Source organism: Trichechus manatus, unplaced genomic scaffold (assembly GCF_000243295.1).
Source record: "Trichechus manatus latirostris isolate Lorelei unplaced genomic scaffold, TriManLat1.0 scaffold00004, whole genome shotgun sequence".
Lineage (NCBI taxonomy): Eukaryota > Metazoa > Chordata > Mammalia > Sirenia > Trichechidae > Trichechus > Trichechus manatus.
This window is the reverse complement of record NW_004443940.1, coordinates 33,744,053-33,759,818: the sequence shown is the minus strand read 5'-3', so window position 1 is coordinate 33,759,818 and position 15,766 is coordinate 33,744,053. Positions and strand designations below refer to the sequence as shown.

The window sequence follows — 15,766 nt, the reverse complement described above, 5'->3', positions numbered from 1 at the left end:
AACATTCATCTCTATAGGTTCTCTAAGTTCTGACCTCAAACATTCATTTCTATAGGTTCTCTAAGTTCTGACCTCGAACATTCATTTCTATAGGTTCTCTAAGTTCTGACCTCGAAACAGATTAAAGCACTAGGAAAAAAAGCGATTAAGATCATTTTTTAGAAAGATGGCTTTGTAAAAGCAGAGATTACATTACCTTCAGTTTTTATTAGGTTTTAGTATGTAAAAAGCTGTACAAAGACTCTCTGGAAGTGTCATAAAACTCCTGCCTGCTGTGCTGCTCAGTATCACTTGGGTGAAGATATGAATGACAAATTTATTTTAAAATTTAGAACCAGGGAAAAAGTTTGTCTTCCAGAATACATATTGGCTTCAATGTCAGATAAAAATCTCTTATCTTCCTCTTTCTTTCTTTTTTAGCTTAGTGACGGAAGTTTAAATCTAAATTTATGCTAAAATGCAAGCAAAAATCTTATTCCAGGTCCTCTATTTTCTCTACTGTGCTGATAAAATTTTAATTTTTACTTTCCTGCCTTTGTTATAAATTACAGCAAATCCTTTCCAGAATTATTTCAGTTGTGTATTTAGTTATAAATAAGTAAAAAAAAAAATACATCACAGGCAGCATCACGTAACAGAAACGCTAACAGCCACACCTGGAGTGAGAAGACAGGATTCTAGCACCACTCCCATTACCACAAGTCAGAGGATCTTAGGCCACTTTCTTAGTCTCTAACCCTTGGTTTCCCTTGAATATAAGATGAAAATAAAAATATCAGTCATGCTACCAATCAGCATGATCCTTAAAAAACAAATGTTATTACAAACGTGATAAGTACTGTAAAACAAGCACATGGTTAGAGTCTGGAAGAAAAAACATCTCAGCCATAAAAATCAAAGGGTTGGTGAGGTTTTTTTTTTTTTTTTTTTTTTTTGTTTCTTTCAGCTTTGAAATTTTAGAACTGATTTTTAGCTGGGAAGACTAGAAATAGATAGGTCTGAAAGGAAGGACAGACTTTTACAAGATTACATGTTCTAGTTTTATGTATAACATATTTAAAGATGTGCCTTGGATGGCAAGAGAAAAGATGATACCGACTTCAATCTACAGCATTTATACTCTCCCGGAAAGTTCTCGTCCAGACAAGCCTTTTGGGATCCAGCATCCAGAATTCGGCACGTTAAGTCACCAGCTCCCTCCTTGGATAGACTCCACTGCTTCCTGATCTGACCATGTCACTGATATCCCCCTTCCCCCAACACCCCCCAGGTCCACAGACACACACACTGGTCACAGAGTAATGATCAGCTTATTGACGAGGCTTTAATATCACAATGACTTTGCTCTTTAAGGAAATATTTAATCTAAAAGACAATCCATATTACTAAGGAGGTTTTTAATATTACTAGCGACTCTACTGACCTGCTTACAAATTTGTTGTTGTTAGGTGCTGTCTAGTAGATTTTCAACTCCTAGTGACCCCACGTGCAGAGCAGAACTGCCCCACAGGGTTTTCTAGGCTGTAATCTTCACGGGAGCAGACTGCCAGGCCTCTCTCCCATGGAGCCGCTGCAGGGGTTCAAACTGTCAACCTTTCAGGTTAGCAGCTGAGCACTTAACCATTGTGCCACTAGGGCTCTTTTGCTTATAAATAAAGCTCATAAAACATATTTCAGAGAAATCCGTGGCATTTTTAAAAGAAACAATAACAATCAGACAGTATTCAATTTTTGACACTGAAATAATTCTACTTAAAACAAAATTACCTGTAGTAACCCTCCTTCATCAAAACGCAGTACTTCTATTATGTTCTCTGACTGAATGAGCGCTGCAAAGGAAACACAACATATTATCACTTACAGAAACATACATTCGATTTTACTACGATCTCTGAACGCTAATCAATATAGCTCTGTATTTTAAAATACACTGCTAGGTGGTTAAAAAGAAAAATATGACTAATACTTCAGGATTTTAGCAACTATGAAATGCTTTTAAAATAAAGCAATACAATCTCATTTATAAAGCAGTTTTAACAACCTACAGGCTGTGTAAGTTACCTTCAAAATATCTATTCCTGCTACATGGCCAGAAAGCGCAAAACAGTCAAATTTAACTAGATGCAGCTCCATATTTTCACTGACAGGCCAAAAGCAAAGGTGTCGCTTTGATGACTCAGATGTCTCTGACTCACTACCTGCCCCCGGCCACCGGATCGATTCCGACCCACAGCAATCCTGTAGGGTGGATGCCCCATAGGCTGTAATCTTTACAGAAGCACCTGCCACATCTTTCTCCCATGGAGCAGCTGGTGGGTTCAATCTGCTGACCTTTCGGTTTGGAGCTGAGCACTTTAACCACTGTGCCAGCAGGGCTTCTTTGTCTGGCTCAAGCCATGGTCTTTTCAGTTGCCTGATATGCATGTGAAAGCTGGATAATGAAAAAGAGGAAGCATGGATGCTTTCGAACTGTGGAGTTGGTGAAGAATACTGAATATACCACAGACTGCCAGAAGAACCAACAAATCCGTCTTAGAAGAAATACAACCAGAATATTCCTTAGAAGGCAAGGATGGTGTGACTTTGACTTGCTTACTTTGGACACATTATCAGGAAAGATCAATTGCTAGAAAAGGACATCATGAGTCCATTGTTACGGCTATTGTGTCAATCCATCTTATGGAGGGTTTCCCTCATTTTCACTGATACTCAACTTTACCAAACATGATGTCCTTTTCTAGCCAATGAAAACCCTATGTATTACAACAGGATATTGTCTCATATAGTGCTGGAAGATGAGCACCCTAGGTTGGAAGTCACTCAAAATACACAGTGGCTGCAGCAATGGACTTGAGCATATCAATGACTCTAAAGATGTTGCAGGTCTGGGCAACGTTTTGTTCTGTTGTACGTGGGGTCACCGTGAGTTGGAGCCAACTCCATGGCAAGTAACAATAATTCACAATCACTCAAAACTGGACATAAGCAAGATGTGCCTCAAGAGGTGAATGGATAAACTGTAGTACATCCATACATGGAATCTTACTCATCATAAAAAGAAAAAGGCTACATTTTACATGACATTTTGGAAAAGGCAAAACTATAAGACAGTAACAAGATCAGCAGCTGCCAGGGACTCGGAGAAGGAGAAAGGGCTGAACAGGCAAAGCACGGGAAATTTTGGGGGCGGTAAAACTATTCTGTGTAATAGTGTAACTGTGGACACACAACACTATGCATTTGTGAAAATCTATAGAATTATAGAGCACAAAGAGTGAACCTTTACATATGCAAATTTAAAAGTCATTTGGGAGGTCAGAGGACCTAGGGACCGAATGCAGAACATGACACACCAATCTAACTGCATTACAAATGTATGAAACCCCCTCACTGAGAAAGTGGGGCAAAGGTGCTGACCTAAGTAACTCTGGAAATGAGCACAACACAGCACAACAATCTAACTATATTACAAATGTATGAAACCCCCTCACTGAGAAAGTGGGGCAAAGGTGCTGACCTAAGTAACTCTGGAAATGAGCAGAATATGTGAGATTAAAGGCAAAAGAAACTGTACATAAACACTGTACAGCTAATCTAGTTAATAACATTATTTCTTACAGGTGTTCAGGTGAACAATTCTGATGCTGCTATACATGTATACTGGAACTGAAAGAGTAAGTAAATGGATGCTAGCTGGTGGGAGTCAGGTTTTCACTGCTGGAGGGGGAATTTACACACAATCAAGCGGAGGAGGCTAGGATGAGAACTGGAGACATCAATATGAACTCATGTCTAACTTAATACAAACTGTTACATATAGAAATATTTATAGATACGTATATGTTATTGTTGTTAGATGCCACCCAGTCGATTTCAACTCACAGTGACCCCACGTGACAGAGTAGAAATGCCCCATAGGGTTTTCTAGGCTATAATCTTTACAGGAGCTACTCACCAGGTCCTTCTCCCATGGAGGCAGTGAATAGGTTCGGACCACCAACCTTTCGATTAGCAGCCAAGCGCTCAACTATTGTGCCACCAGGGCTCCTTAAACCAAAAAATCTGTTGTCATGGGGTCGATGTCGACTTAGATATGAATACATACATGGTTTAACATACATGCATGTATTTTCTTTCTCTGTCAGCTGAGAGAGCCTAGAAGCAATAACATCCCAGTAGCAACAAGCACATCTTGCACCAAGATCTTGGTTTCTAATATTATTCTCTAATAAAAGGAACTAGGGCTCCTTGAAAAAAGTGGTCCATTCCAGGACTGGAGCAGGAAATATCTAAGATGCGCCTGGGGCACCTTGTCATGACAGAAAGTTAAGAAAGTCCTCAAAAAACAAACAAACAAAATATAAAACCTACATTGATGACAGTATGTCAACGGGATATAAGAGCCAACAGAAAGAGCTCCCCAGGCCAAAGCTGTAACAATTGGAGGAAAAACTAAAGTGGCACTAGATTATAACCCAAAGTATAAAATATATATCCAAGAATCCATACTCATATAAATGACTGACTGAATAAATAAATAATTGGGGCAGAAGAGACAAATACTCCATGCAAAAGAATTCCAAATTATTTACATAGATACTCTGCTATCAACGAACTGGAGCACAACTCCCCACTCCTAATATTGTGGGCTCTGTATAGTGACTTCCATCCTAAGAGTATACTACGGTAAGGAGGAAAAAAGAAGTAACTACGGTGGAGAAAGCTGACAGACACTACGCTAGCCAGGTGATCAAGGTCAACATCAGTAGTGAAGTCATGCTCACAGTATGTACCTTGGATATGATGTGATCAGAATGGCACTCTGTTTGATCTTCTTCCCCTAATCCCGTACCTCAGTCATGAGAAAAGTATCAGATAAATCCCAATTAAGAGATATTCTACAAAATACCTAACCAGTACTCTTCAGAACTGTCACGGTCACCAAAAACAAGGCAAATCTGAGAAACTGTCACAGCCAAGAGGTGCCTTAGGAGACATGACAACTAAATGCAATGTGGTATCCTGGATGGCATCCTAGAATAGGAAAACGACATTGCTAAGAAAATCTGAATCAAACATGGACTTTAGTTAATATACTATATCAATGCTGGTCACACATTCCATAAAAATGTCCTATACTAATGTCAGACAAATAAAAGGGGAAACGGTGTGAGACACATGGGAACTCTGTACTATCTTCACAGTTTTTCTGTAACTATAGAAACCTTCTTTAAAAAACATGAAACAGCGACATTTCATTTGGCTCAGTACAGCAGTCATCAACTCTGTGTAATTTCTTAGGAAATTCAGGGAAGAAGCTTGGTGTTACTCCTGTCTGTGTACCTGGCTTTTCCGGATGGAGAAAGCAGAAAGTCAAGCAGCAGAGTGAGAGAGTAGTTAATGAGATTACTTGACCTAATTAGATGGTGTTCTCCTGCCTAACAAGCATCCTTTCCCCCTTATTCTAGTAACAACATACTGATTTTACTTTGGGAAACCCCCTTCCTCCATTTCCTATGTCTCTCTGTCAACCACAGCACCTACCTGCCCCACTTCTCCCTATCCCCCACCAGTTCTTAATAGAGAGGAAAACATTCAATGAATACTGAATGCATGAATGAAATACTACCTTATTGCTCAGGTATGCATTGGTATTTGCGTTCATTGATGCAAACCACTCTTTTTAGTTATGGTATCTCTAGTCCTAGCTTGTAGCTAAATTTCACAACAGAGCAGAACCAAGGGCTCCAACAGAATTTTTGGTAGAGTACATCTGGAGAGCACAAGAATATCTCCAAATAAAATGACAAACGGTTCAGAAGAAAGGGCTGTGAAGGTGAAAAACTCGGCGCCCCCAGCCCAGTTCACCCACCCATTCCTCATCTCTCCCCGTCCTTTACTATAAACTGTAATTTCTGAGGACCCAGAAAATCTCGTTATACTCCTTCTGTTGATGACAAATTTATTGACGTTAAGAACACAATGAACTAACAATAATTAATTCAACAGCCAAAATCTCACAATGTAAGAGTCCCAACTGAGAAGCTATCAATTTAGGCAGAAGAGATCAACAAGAAAGAACTGGCAAAGTGCTGTATTTGGTGGCTGCTATGAGAGTTACAACACAGGACCATCACGTGGGCTGACAGCATCACGCTAGATCCGATCTTCATCTAACTGATGAGCACTTAACTAAATAAAGATGAGGACAGTAATATAACTTGGTGTCTTAGTCATCTAGTGCTGCTGTAACAGAAATAGCACAAGTGGATGGCTTTAACAAAGAGAAATTTATTCTCTCACAGTCTAGTAGGCTACAAGTCCAAATTCAGGGCGTCAGCTCTATGGGAAGGCCTTCTTTCTCCATTGGCTCTGGAGGAAGGTCCCTGTCATCAATCTTCGCCCGGACTAGGAGCTTCTCTGTGCAGGAACCTCAGGTCCAAAGGACACACTCTGCTCCCAGCACTGCTTTCTTGGTGGTATGAGGCACCCCCCCCCCCTCCGCTTACTTCCCTTTCGTATTTATCTCTTGAGAGATAAAAGGTGGTGACACCCCAGGGAAACTCCCATTACACTGGATCAGGGATGTGACCCGGGTAAGGGTGGTGTTACTATCCCACCCTAATCCTTTTTAACATAAAATTACAATCACAAAATGGAGGACAACCACACAATACTGGGAATCATGGCCTACCCAAGTTGACACATATTTTGGGGGACACAACTCAATCCATGACACTTGGTATGCATTATATTTTTAACAAGGAACTTTTTAAAAACTGTGCATTATTTTAATTGAAAAAATTTAAAAGTAGCAGCTGAGTTATAAAATCCTAAAAAGCAAATAAGGTGTTACATATCAGCTTTCCTTAAAAGATGTAGAAATGAATAGGATTCAACTCTGGCATGAAGCAAATTAGAATATTTTTCCTTAGGTGGACAATTATAATAACTTTAAATTATATACCTAGAAAAATAGAACTGATAATCAATCATTTAATGTGTTAGCAGTTATTAGGCTATGAAACAAAACAAAAAGAGAAATAACCAAAGCAAGTCAAGTTCCCACACATCTCTATATTCAAAATCACAACTGACAGCTACTTCTTCTCCCAAAAATTTTCCCCTAATTTTATACTCTTAATAAACCCAAAAATGTCCCAATGTTCCCTAGTTTATTTAAGCAGTAACCAGAAGTAATATGTATAAAAATAACGTCTAACAATTACTGATCACTATTCACAGCCAAAGGAGCCCTGGTGGCACAACGGTTAAGTGCTCAGCTGCTAATCAAAAGGTGGGCAGTTCGAACCCACCAGCTGTTCTACAGGAGAAAGATGTGGCAATCTGCTTCTGTAAAGATTTACGGACTTGGAAACTCTATGGAGCAGTTCCACTCTGTCCTATAGGGTTGCTATGAGTCAGAATCAGCTCCATGGCAGTGAGTCTGGTTTGGGTTTATTCACAGCCGGTACACCTTAAGCCAGCCACCACTTGTCAATGGAGGTTGTAAGTTGCTGTAATGCTGAACAGGTTTCAGCAGAGATTCTACACTAAGACAGACTAGGAAGAAAGGTCTGGCAATCTATGTCTGAAAATTAGCCAATGAAAACCTGAGGGATCACAAGGGTCTGATTCCATTGTGCATGGGGTTGCCGTGAGTCAGGGGCCAATTTGACAGCAGCTAACAATAAGTGTTATTAAACTTCAGACTAATCTATAAAATAGACATTATTGATCCCATTTTAAGATAAGAAGCAGAGTGAGATTATGTTTGAGGTCACACAGTAGGAAAGCTGCTAGAGACAGGTTATGAATTTGGCCATGGGACCCTAGAGTCTACGATTCTAAGCCCATCGTATTTCCAAGTACATGTGACATTAATGCTCATCACTGACAGCATCTTCAAACAACCTAATTTTTAAAACTAAGCATGTATTTCCAACAACAACTAAGAAAAGGAGGATATATGAACAAAAAAGGATTTCTATTCCTGGCTTCTATGATCTGCTGGCATTTACTCTGCTTATCAAGTTGGGTTCAGTAAGATCTACTTCAAGCTCCTCATACCTGTGCACATCACTCAGATGTCTGAGAGAAATGAACAAAGCCATTTATAATTAGTGTACAAAATTCGAATGTCACCTGCATACATGATTCACTCTCAAAATAGAAGTTCAAAAATAAATTCTTTGTTTACTTCCCTATTTCATTTAGTAATGAATGGCATTTATAAAAGGAGCCCTCGTGGCACAGTGGTTAAGCGCGTGGCTGCTAATTGAAAGGCTGGCAGTTAGAGCTCACCAACCGCTCCGAGGGAGAAAGATGTGGCAGTCTGCTGCCGTAAAGATTACAGCCTTGGAAACCCTATGGAGGCAGTTCTACCCTGTCCTGTAGGGTTGCTATGAGTCGGACTCGACTTGAGAACAACAGGTTTGGGGGAACTTATAAGACAAAAATATCTTCACTTCAAAGGCCAAACTTTATCATAATTAATTATTTTTTTAGGTAAATATTTTTTTTTCCTGAATATTCCAACTTAAGACTAGATACAATCTGCCTGTTTTCATATTTTAAAAATAATTCATGAAAATAAAAAATGTTGTAAATAACTAGTAGAAACATACGTCATCTTGAGGGTGTGCGTGCGTGTATAAAATAAAACCAATATGGGCTGCCGATGCTGACACCTCACAGGATTAGCTGTCTTGGTTTGAAGACTCAGGATCATTGCCTCGTGGGACGATTCAGTCAACCGGCACAATACCGTTTACAAAGTTTATGTTCTACATCCTGGTTTGTGAGCAGCATCTAGGGTCTTAAAAAGTTGCGAGCAGCCATCTAAGATACAACTATTGGTCTCTATTCGACCAGAGCAAAAGAGAAAGAAGGAAACCCAAGGATCAGAGACGGAAACAGACTACAGAACTACCTGTCTCTATGAACCACAGCCTCACAGCCTTCTCTATCTTGAGATCAGAAGAATTACATGGTGTCTGGCTACCACCACCGAACAGTCTGATCAGGGTCACAACAGATGGATTCTGACAGAAAGGGAGAAAAACGTGGAACAGAACTTCAAATTCTCAAAGAATCAAGACTTACTGGACTCACAGAGACTGGAGGAATCCCTGAGACTGACTACTGCCCCGAGATACTCTTTAAACCTTGAATTCAAACTATCCTCTGAAGTCACCTTTTAACTAATTAGCAGGTTAGCTCAAAAACTAAAGACTATCACCCTTGAGTACTGCACTCTTTTATAACTATCGATATGATACCAAGTGGACGACGGTTACTCTGAAGCATAGATGAGAAGGCTGGGAGCAGTGACACTAAGGTAACGAGAACGGAACAACGAGAACAGAATAATGAGAACGTTGACACAATGTGAAGTATGTAACCAATGTCACTGAACATTATGTGCAGAAATTGTTGAGTGGGAACTATTTTGCTGTGTATACTTTCAGCAGAAGTACAATAAGATATTTAAAAAAAAAAACAAAAAAAAAGATCAATTGGTTGGTGCCTTCTTGTTCAAGTCTCAGCCTGAATGCCATTCTCACACAGTGGCTCTCCCTCACTGCTCTAGATAGCCCCCGAGTATTCTCTGTTTCTTCATAGCTAACAAAAAGGACCATATTCATAAAAATGGAGTATACAGCTCCAGTCCCGCCCAACTGTCCCACTGTCCCAAGGGCTGAAGAGATCAGTAACCACACACAGCTGGGACCCTCTACTGGGCCCTGATGAAGCAGGACATTTGGAAATCTGGTCTCAGGTAGATTTCAAGGATTTGGAACTGTTAGATCACAGGGAATTCCTACTAAGTTAAGGCCAGATAACTGCCAAGTTGCTTTCTAAAATTGTTATACCAATTCACACTCTCATCTGCAGTATTTGAGAGTTTCCACCCCTCCATATCTTTGTCAACATTTGGTAATATTAAAATTTAAAACTTCTGCCAACCCAGTGGCTATGAAATGGTATCTTGTGCTGGCTGTAATTTGTAGTGCTCTGATTACTAAAGAGGTTGAGCATCTTTTCACTTTTTACTGGTCACTGTATATTCTCTCCAGTGTGAGAAGCCTGTAAAATCTTTGATCATTTTTTTCCTCTGGATTGTGTATCTTTTTCTTTTTCTCACTAACATTCAGATATTTTTTTAAATAGCATATTTTACGCAAATAACACGTGTCTTCTGCATTTGTTTGCCAAGTACGTCCTTCCCCCATGAGGTATTTTTGTAAGAGTGCTATGTTAATGTCTTTTTTTTTTTTACAGCAACACGTAAAAAAACTGGCATAGCAGTGCTTATGAAAATACCTTGGGGGTGGGGAGGGCACAGTTGGCAAACAAATGTAGAAGGCATGCGTTATCTGCATAAAAATACGATAAACAAAAGAAAAAGCAAATACTTGAAAACGTATTGCAAAACAAACACCTACAATTAAACTGGAGAATCTGTATTTTGGAAAGGATTTTTGCTAGTATATCAGGAAAATACTCACCTTCTGCTAAAGCAGATATATTTCTAAAGCTCGTGATTTCCGATTCCCTTTACTCAACATGTGAGAAAACAAGACTGCATATTTTAAAATTTTTATTACTCTGGTTATAAGTGTGGTTATTTTGTAGACCATTTTAGAAACAAAAAAAAAAACAAACAAGTAGTAGAAATTAGAAACATTAAATATAAGTAAACCTCTATTCCCATTTATAGTACTTTTAAAGGACGAACAGAGTTACCTTGCCAACACTCAAAGTTTTACGTTAGAATTACTTAAGGGAAGAACATATTATTTTTATATCTTAGAAAAACTTTGAAAAACTAATTACATAGCCCTAAGACTACCTCCTCCCTCAGGGAGAGGCACCGGGGCAGCCAGGCAGCAGAGACAAATGGGATTCAGCCACATGAGCAGCCTAGCCCGGAAAACATAAACCTGTCCCTGCAGGCCTGAGACTCCTCTCTCTCACCAGGAGACATTGGGGTGGCGAGGCAGCACAGGCAAGGAGGACCCTACCACATCAAGCAGCCCAGACTGGTAAGCCTCTCTGTGCCAGCAAACCTGAGACTCTCCTTTCTCACTGCGAGACACCGAGGTAGCTGAGTGCCACTGGCAAGAGGCATTCTCTCACAAGTGACCTGGCCCAGGAAGCCTCTTTCTGTTCACGGGCCTAAATCCACTCCTTCACCCAAAGATACGGAAGGGGCCCAAAGGAAACAGCAGGGGGGTCCTGCAACAAGCAACACCAGGCAAGGGGTGCCTCTTTGGCCCCATGAACATGAGGCTCTCCTTCCCAACTAAGAGACACTGGGTGGTTCGCCTGGGAGAGCGGAGACCAGTTAGAGCACCAGCAGCACCATGTAAACAATGGGACTAAAATCACACCGCAAAGGCTCTGAAAATTAAACTGTCACAGAACCACAGCCCACTGACTGCCTGCTAAAATAAAAAATTTAAATAGTACCCACAGTCTCCAAACATAGTAGACAAAATATCAAAAATATAATAAAAAATCACCTGTCAACTTAGAACCAGGAAAATCATTTGAATGAGAAGAGACAAAAGACTGAAGCCAAAACTAAGATGAATCAGATGTTGGAATCATCTGACAAGGATTTTAAAGCTGCCACCATAAAAATGCTTCAACACTCAATTACAGAAACTCTCAGCAGAGGAACCAAAGTTATAAAAAAGAACCACATGTGAAGAACAGAACTGAAAAAGACAATAACTGAAGTAAAAAATACTCACTGCATAAGCTCAACAGTAAAGATGACAAAGGAAAGAATCACTGAACTGGAAGACAGAAGAACAGGAATTGCTCAATATGAACAACAGCGAGAAAATGTGCTGAAAGAAGAACAGAGCCTTAGGTAACTGTCTTAGCTATCTAGTGCTGCTACAACAGAAATACCACAAGTGGATGGCTTTAACAAACAGAAGTTTATTCTCTCACAGTTTAGGAGGATAGAAGTCCATATTTAGGGTGCCAGCTCCAGGGGAAGGCTTTCTCTGTCAGCTCTAGGGGAATGTCCTTGTCATCAATCTTCCCCTGGTCTAGGAGCTTCTCAGTGCAGAGACTCTGGGTCCAAAGAACATGCTCTGCTCCTGGCTCTTCTTGCTTGGTGGTAATGAGGTCCCTCTGCTCACTTCTCTCTTTTATATCTCAAAAGAGATTGACTCAAGATACAACCTAATCTTATAGACTAAGTTTTGCCTCATTAAGATAACCGCCTCTAATCTTGCCTCATTAACATCATACAGGTAGGATTGGCAACACACAGAAAAATCACATCAGATGACAAAATGGTGGATAATCACATAATACTGGGAATCATGGCCTAGCCAAGTTGACACACATTTTGGGGGGACACAATTCAATCCATAACAATAACTAGGGACTACAACAAAAGATCTAACAATCATGTCACTGAAGTCCAAGAAGGAAAGGAAAAAGAGGAGAGGGCTGAAAAAATACTCAAAGAAATAATGGCTGAAAACTTCATAAATTTGGCAAAGGATGCTATTCTACAGATTCAAGAAGCTGAGCAAACCCTGAACAGGATAAACCCAAAGAAATCCATGCCAAGACATCATAATTAAATTCTGAAAACTAGAGACAAAGCTTGAAAGCACCAGGGAGAAATGAGAGGAACACCCAGTTCAAACATCAGCAGATTTCTCATCTGAAAGGACAGAGGCCACAAGGAAGTTGCACATTTTTTTTCAAGTGTTGAAAGAAAACAACTGTCAACCAGAATTCTATATTAGGTGAAAATATCCCTAAGGAATAAAGGGGAAATAAAGGCATTCTCAGAAAAAGTGAAACTAAAACATTCATCACTAACACAAGAAAGGAGAAGAATAAAACTACCTCAACATACAGATAACATCTTACTTAGTGGTGAAGGTCTGAAAAGGAGACTGGGAACGTGGCAAGGATGTCTGCTCTCACCACTCTTGTCAACACAGTACTGGAAATTCCAGCCACTGCAACAAGGCAAGCAAAATAAATGAAAGGCATACAGATTGCAGAGGAAGAAATAAACCTGTCCCCATTTGCAGATGACGTTATTGTCTATGTAGAAATCCCAAGGAATCTACAAAACAAACAAAACACAAAAAATCCTCCTAGAACTAAAATGTGAGTCCAGTGAGATAGGATCAACACCCAAAAATCAGTTGCATTTCTATACACTAACAATGAACATGCAGAAACCAAAATTAAAAACACAACACCATTTACCATCACCCCAAAGAAAATTCACTAATCATATACAAATCTAAGAAAATACGTAGAGAATATATATTGAAATATATAAAATGCTAATGAAAGAAATCAAAGGATACCAAAACAAATGGAGACACTTACCATGTTCATGGATAGAAGATTCAGAATTGTAAAGATGCCAATTCTCATCAAGTTGATCTACAGGTTTAATGTATATCCTATGAAAATCCAGGTAACTTTTTTAGACATAGACAAACTTATTCCAAAAATTAGGCGGAGAGCACAAGCCCTAGGACTGCTAAAGCAATCTTGAAAAATAAGGCAGAGTGGGAAGAATCACTCCACCAGATATTATGGCTTACTATATAGCTATAGTAATCGAGACAGTGTGAAACTGGAAGATGGACAGACACATAGATCAACTGGACAGAACAGAGAAACTAGAAATAGACCCACACAGATATGTCCAACTAATTTTGACAAAGGTGCAAAAGCAATTCAATGGAGGAAGGAGAACCTTTCCAACAAATGATGCTGAAGCAAATGGACATTCATGGGCACATAAAAACCAAATCTTCAACCCAAGCCTCACACCTTATACAGAAATGGATCACAGAGCTAAAGGTAAAATGTAAAACTATAAAAATAAAAAGTAAAGTAAAATAAAATAAAAAGAGGAAAAAATCTCCTAATCTAAAACTATGCCAAGAGTTCCTATATTTGATACTAAAAGCACAATCCAGAAGAGATAAAATAAACCGTACCTTAACAAAATGAAAAACTCTCACTTTGCAAATAACCCTGTTAAGAGAAATGAAAAGACAAACTGCTGACTGATAGAAAATACTTGCAAACTACATATCCAACAGAGGACTCAGACCTAGAACATATAAAGAAGTTTCAAGTCCCCCCAGCAAAAAACCCCCCAAGCAATCCAATTATAAAACAGGCAAAAGATATAAACAGACATTTCACCAAAAATACATATATCTGATGGCACATGAGCACAGGAGAAGATGTTCAACATCATCAGCTATTAGGGAAATGCAAAGTAAAATCCCAACATGAGAATCGCTACAGTGACTGTGGTTCAGCGGTAGAATCCTCCCCTTCCATGTGGGAGACCCAGGTTCGATTCCTGGTCAATGCACCTCACGTGCAGCCCCACCCACCTGTCAGTGGAGGCTTGTATGTTGCTATAATGCTGAACAGGTTTCACCGGAGCTTCCAGACTAAGATGGACTATGAAGAAAGGCCTGGCAATTTACTTCTGAAACTCAGCTAATGAAAACCCTATGGATCACAATGGTCTGATCTGACCAGGTGGCATTTCGTTCAATTATGCGTGGGGTCACCATGAGTTAGGGGCTGACTTGACAGCAGCTAACAACAACATCAAAATGACTAAAATTTAAAAAACAGTGACAACATCAAATATTGCTGAGGATGAGGGGAAACGGGGTCACTTGCATGTGGCTGGTGGGAATGTACACGGTGAAGCCACTATAGAAAACAATTATGAAACTAAGCAAGCAATCGCCATACAACCCAGCAACTCTACTCACAGGCTTTATCCCTGTGAAATGGAAACGTACGTTCACCCAGATCCCTATACAGGAATGTTCACAGAAGCATGATCATAATAGATCAGAACTAAAAACAGCTCAGAGGTCCTTCGATGAGTGAACTGTTAAAACTGTGGTATACAGATTCCCTGGAAAACTACTCAGCAATAAAAAGGAACAGTCTATTTATACATGCAACAGCCTGTCTGAATCTCCAGGGAATTATGCTGAGTGAAAAAAGTCATAAGGCTCCATGCAGCATGATACAACTTATATAAAACTTTTTAAATGATAAAATTACGGACACAAAGAACAAATCAAGCGTTGCCAGAGGTTAGGTACAGTGGTAGATTGAGTGGTAAATGGATATAATCATAAAATGTAACCTGAAGGATCCTTGTTCTGTATCTGGACTGTGGTAGTGGGTAACAAATCTACACATGTATTAAAATTGAATAGAAGTAAATACACACAAACACACAGATGAGTCTAAGTAAACTGAAAAAGTCTAAAAAGATTAGTGAGATTGCACCAAAGCCAGTATCACAGTTGTGATACTGTATATTCTCTGGCAAGATGCTGCCATTGGACAAAACTAGATAAAGGGTACATGAGATCTCCCTCTACTGTTTCTTAAAACTATATGTGAATAGAAGGAAGAGTCAGAAATAGGAGGAGGATATGGAATGTATGGCTAATTGTCTCCATGAACAACTGCCTCCTTTGCCATTAGACCAGAAGAACTGGATGGTATCTGCCTACCATTACTGAACATTTTGATTAAATATTCTACAGAAGAATCCTGATCAAAAGAGGGAAAATGCAGAACAGAATTTAAAATTCTCATGGACTCCAGGCTTCACGGAACCATGTAGGTTACACTAACTCCTGGAGCTATTGCCCTGGGATAATCTTTAAACCTTAAATCAAAAATATTCTCTAAGGTCTTCTTAAAACTG

General features: G+C 39.5%; 1 protein-coding gene across 1 annotated transcript in view; it reads right to left on the bottom strand.

Annotated features, from left to right (window-relative positions):
* Nucleotides 1-694, bottom strand: part of TMEM131 (transmembrane protein 131) — a 144,038-nt gene extending 143,344 nt beyond the window's left edge. The window contains exon 1 of the mRNA XM_023734176.1: nt 655-694. Coding sequence (XP_023589944.1) covers nt 655-693 — 39 coding nt within the window. The 5' untranslated portion in view covers nt 694. The remainder of the gene's footprint in view (nt 1-654) is intronic.
* Between the last annotated feature and the right edge of the window lie 15,072 nt (nt 695-15,766).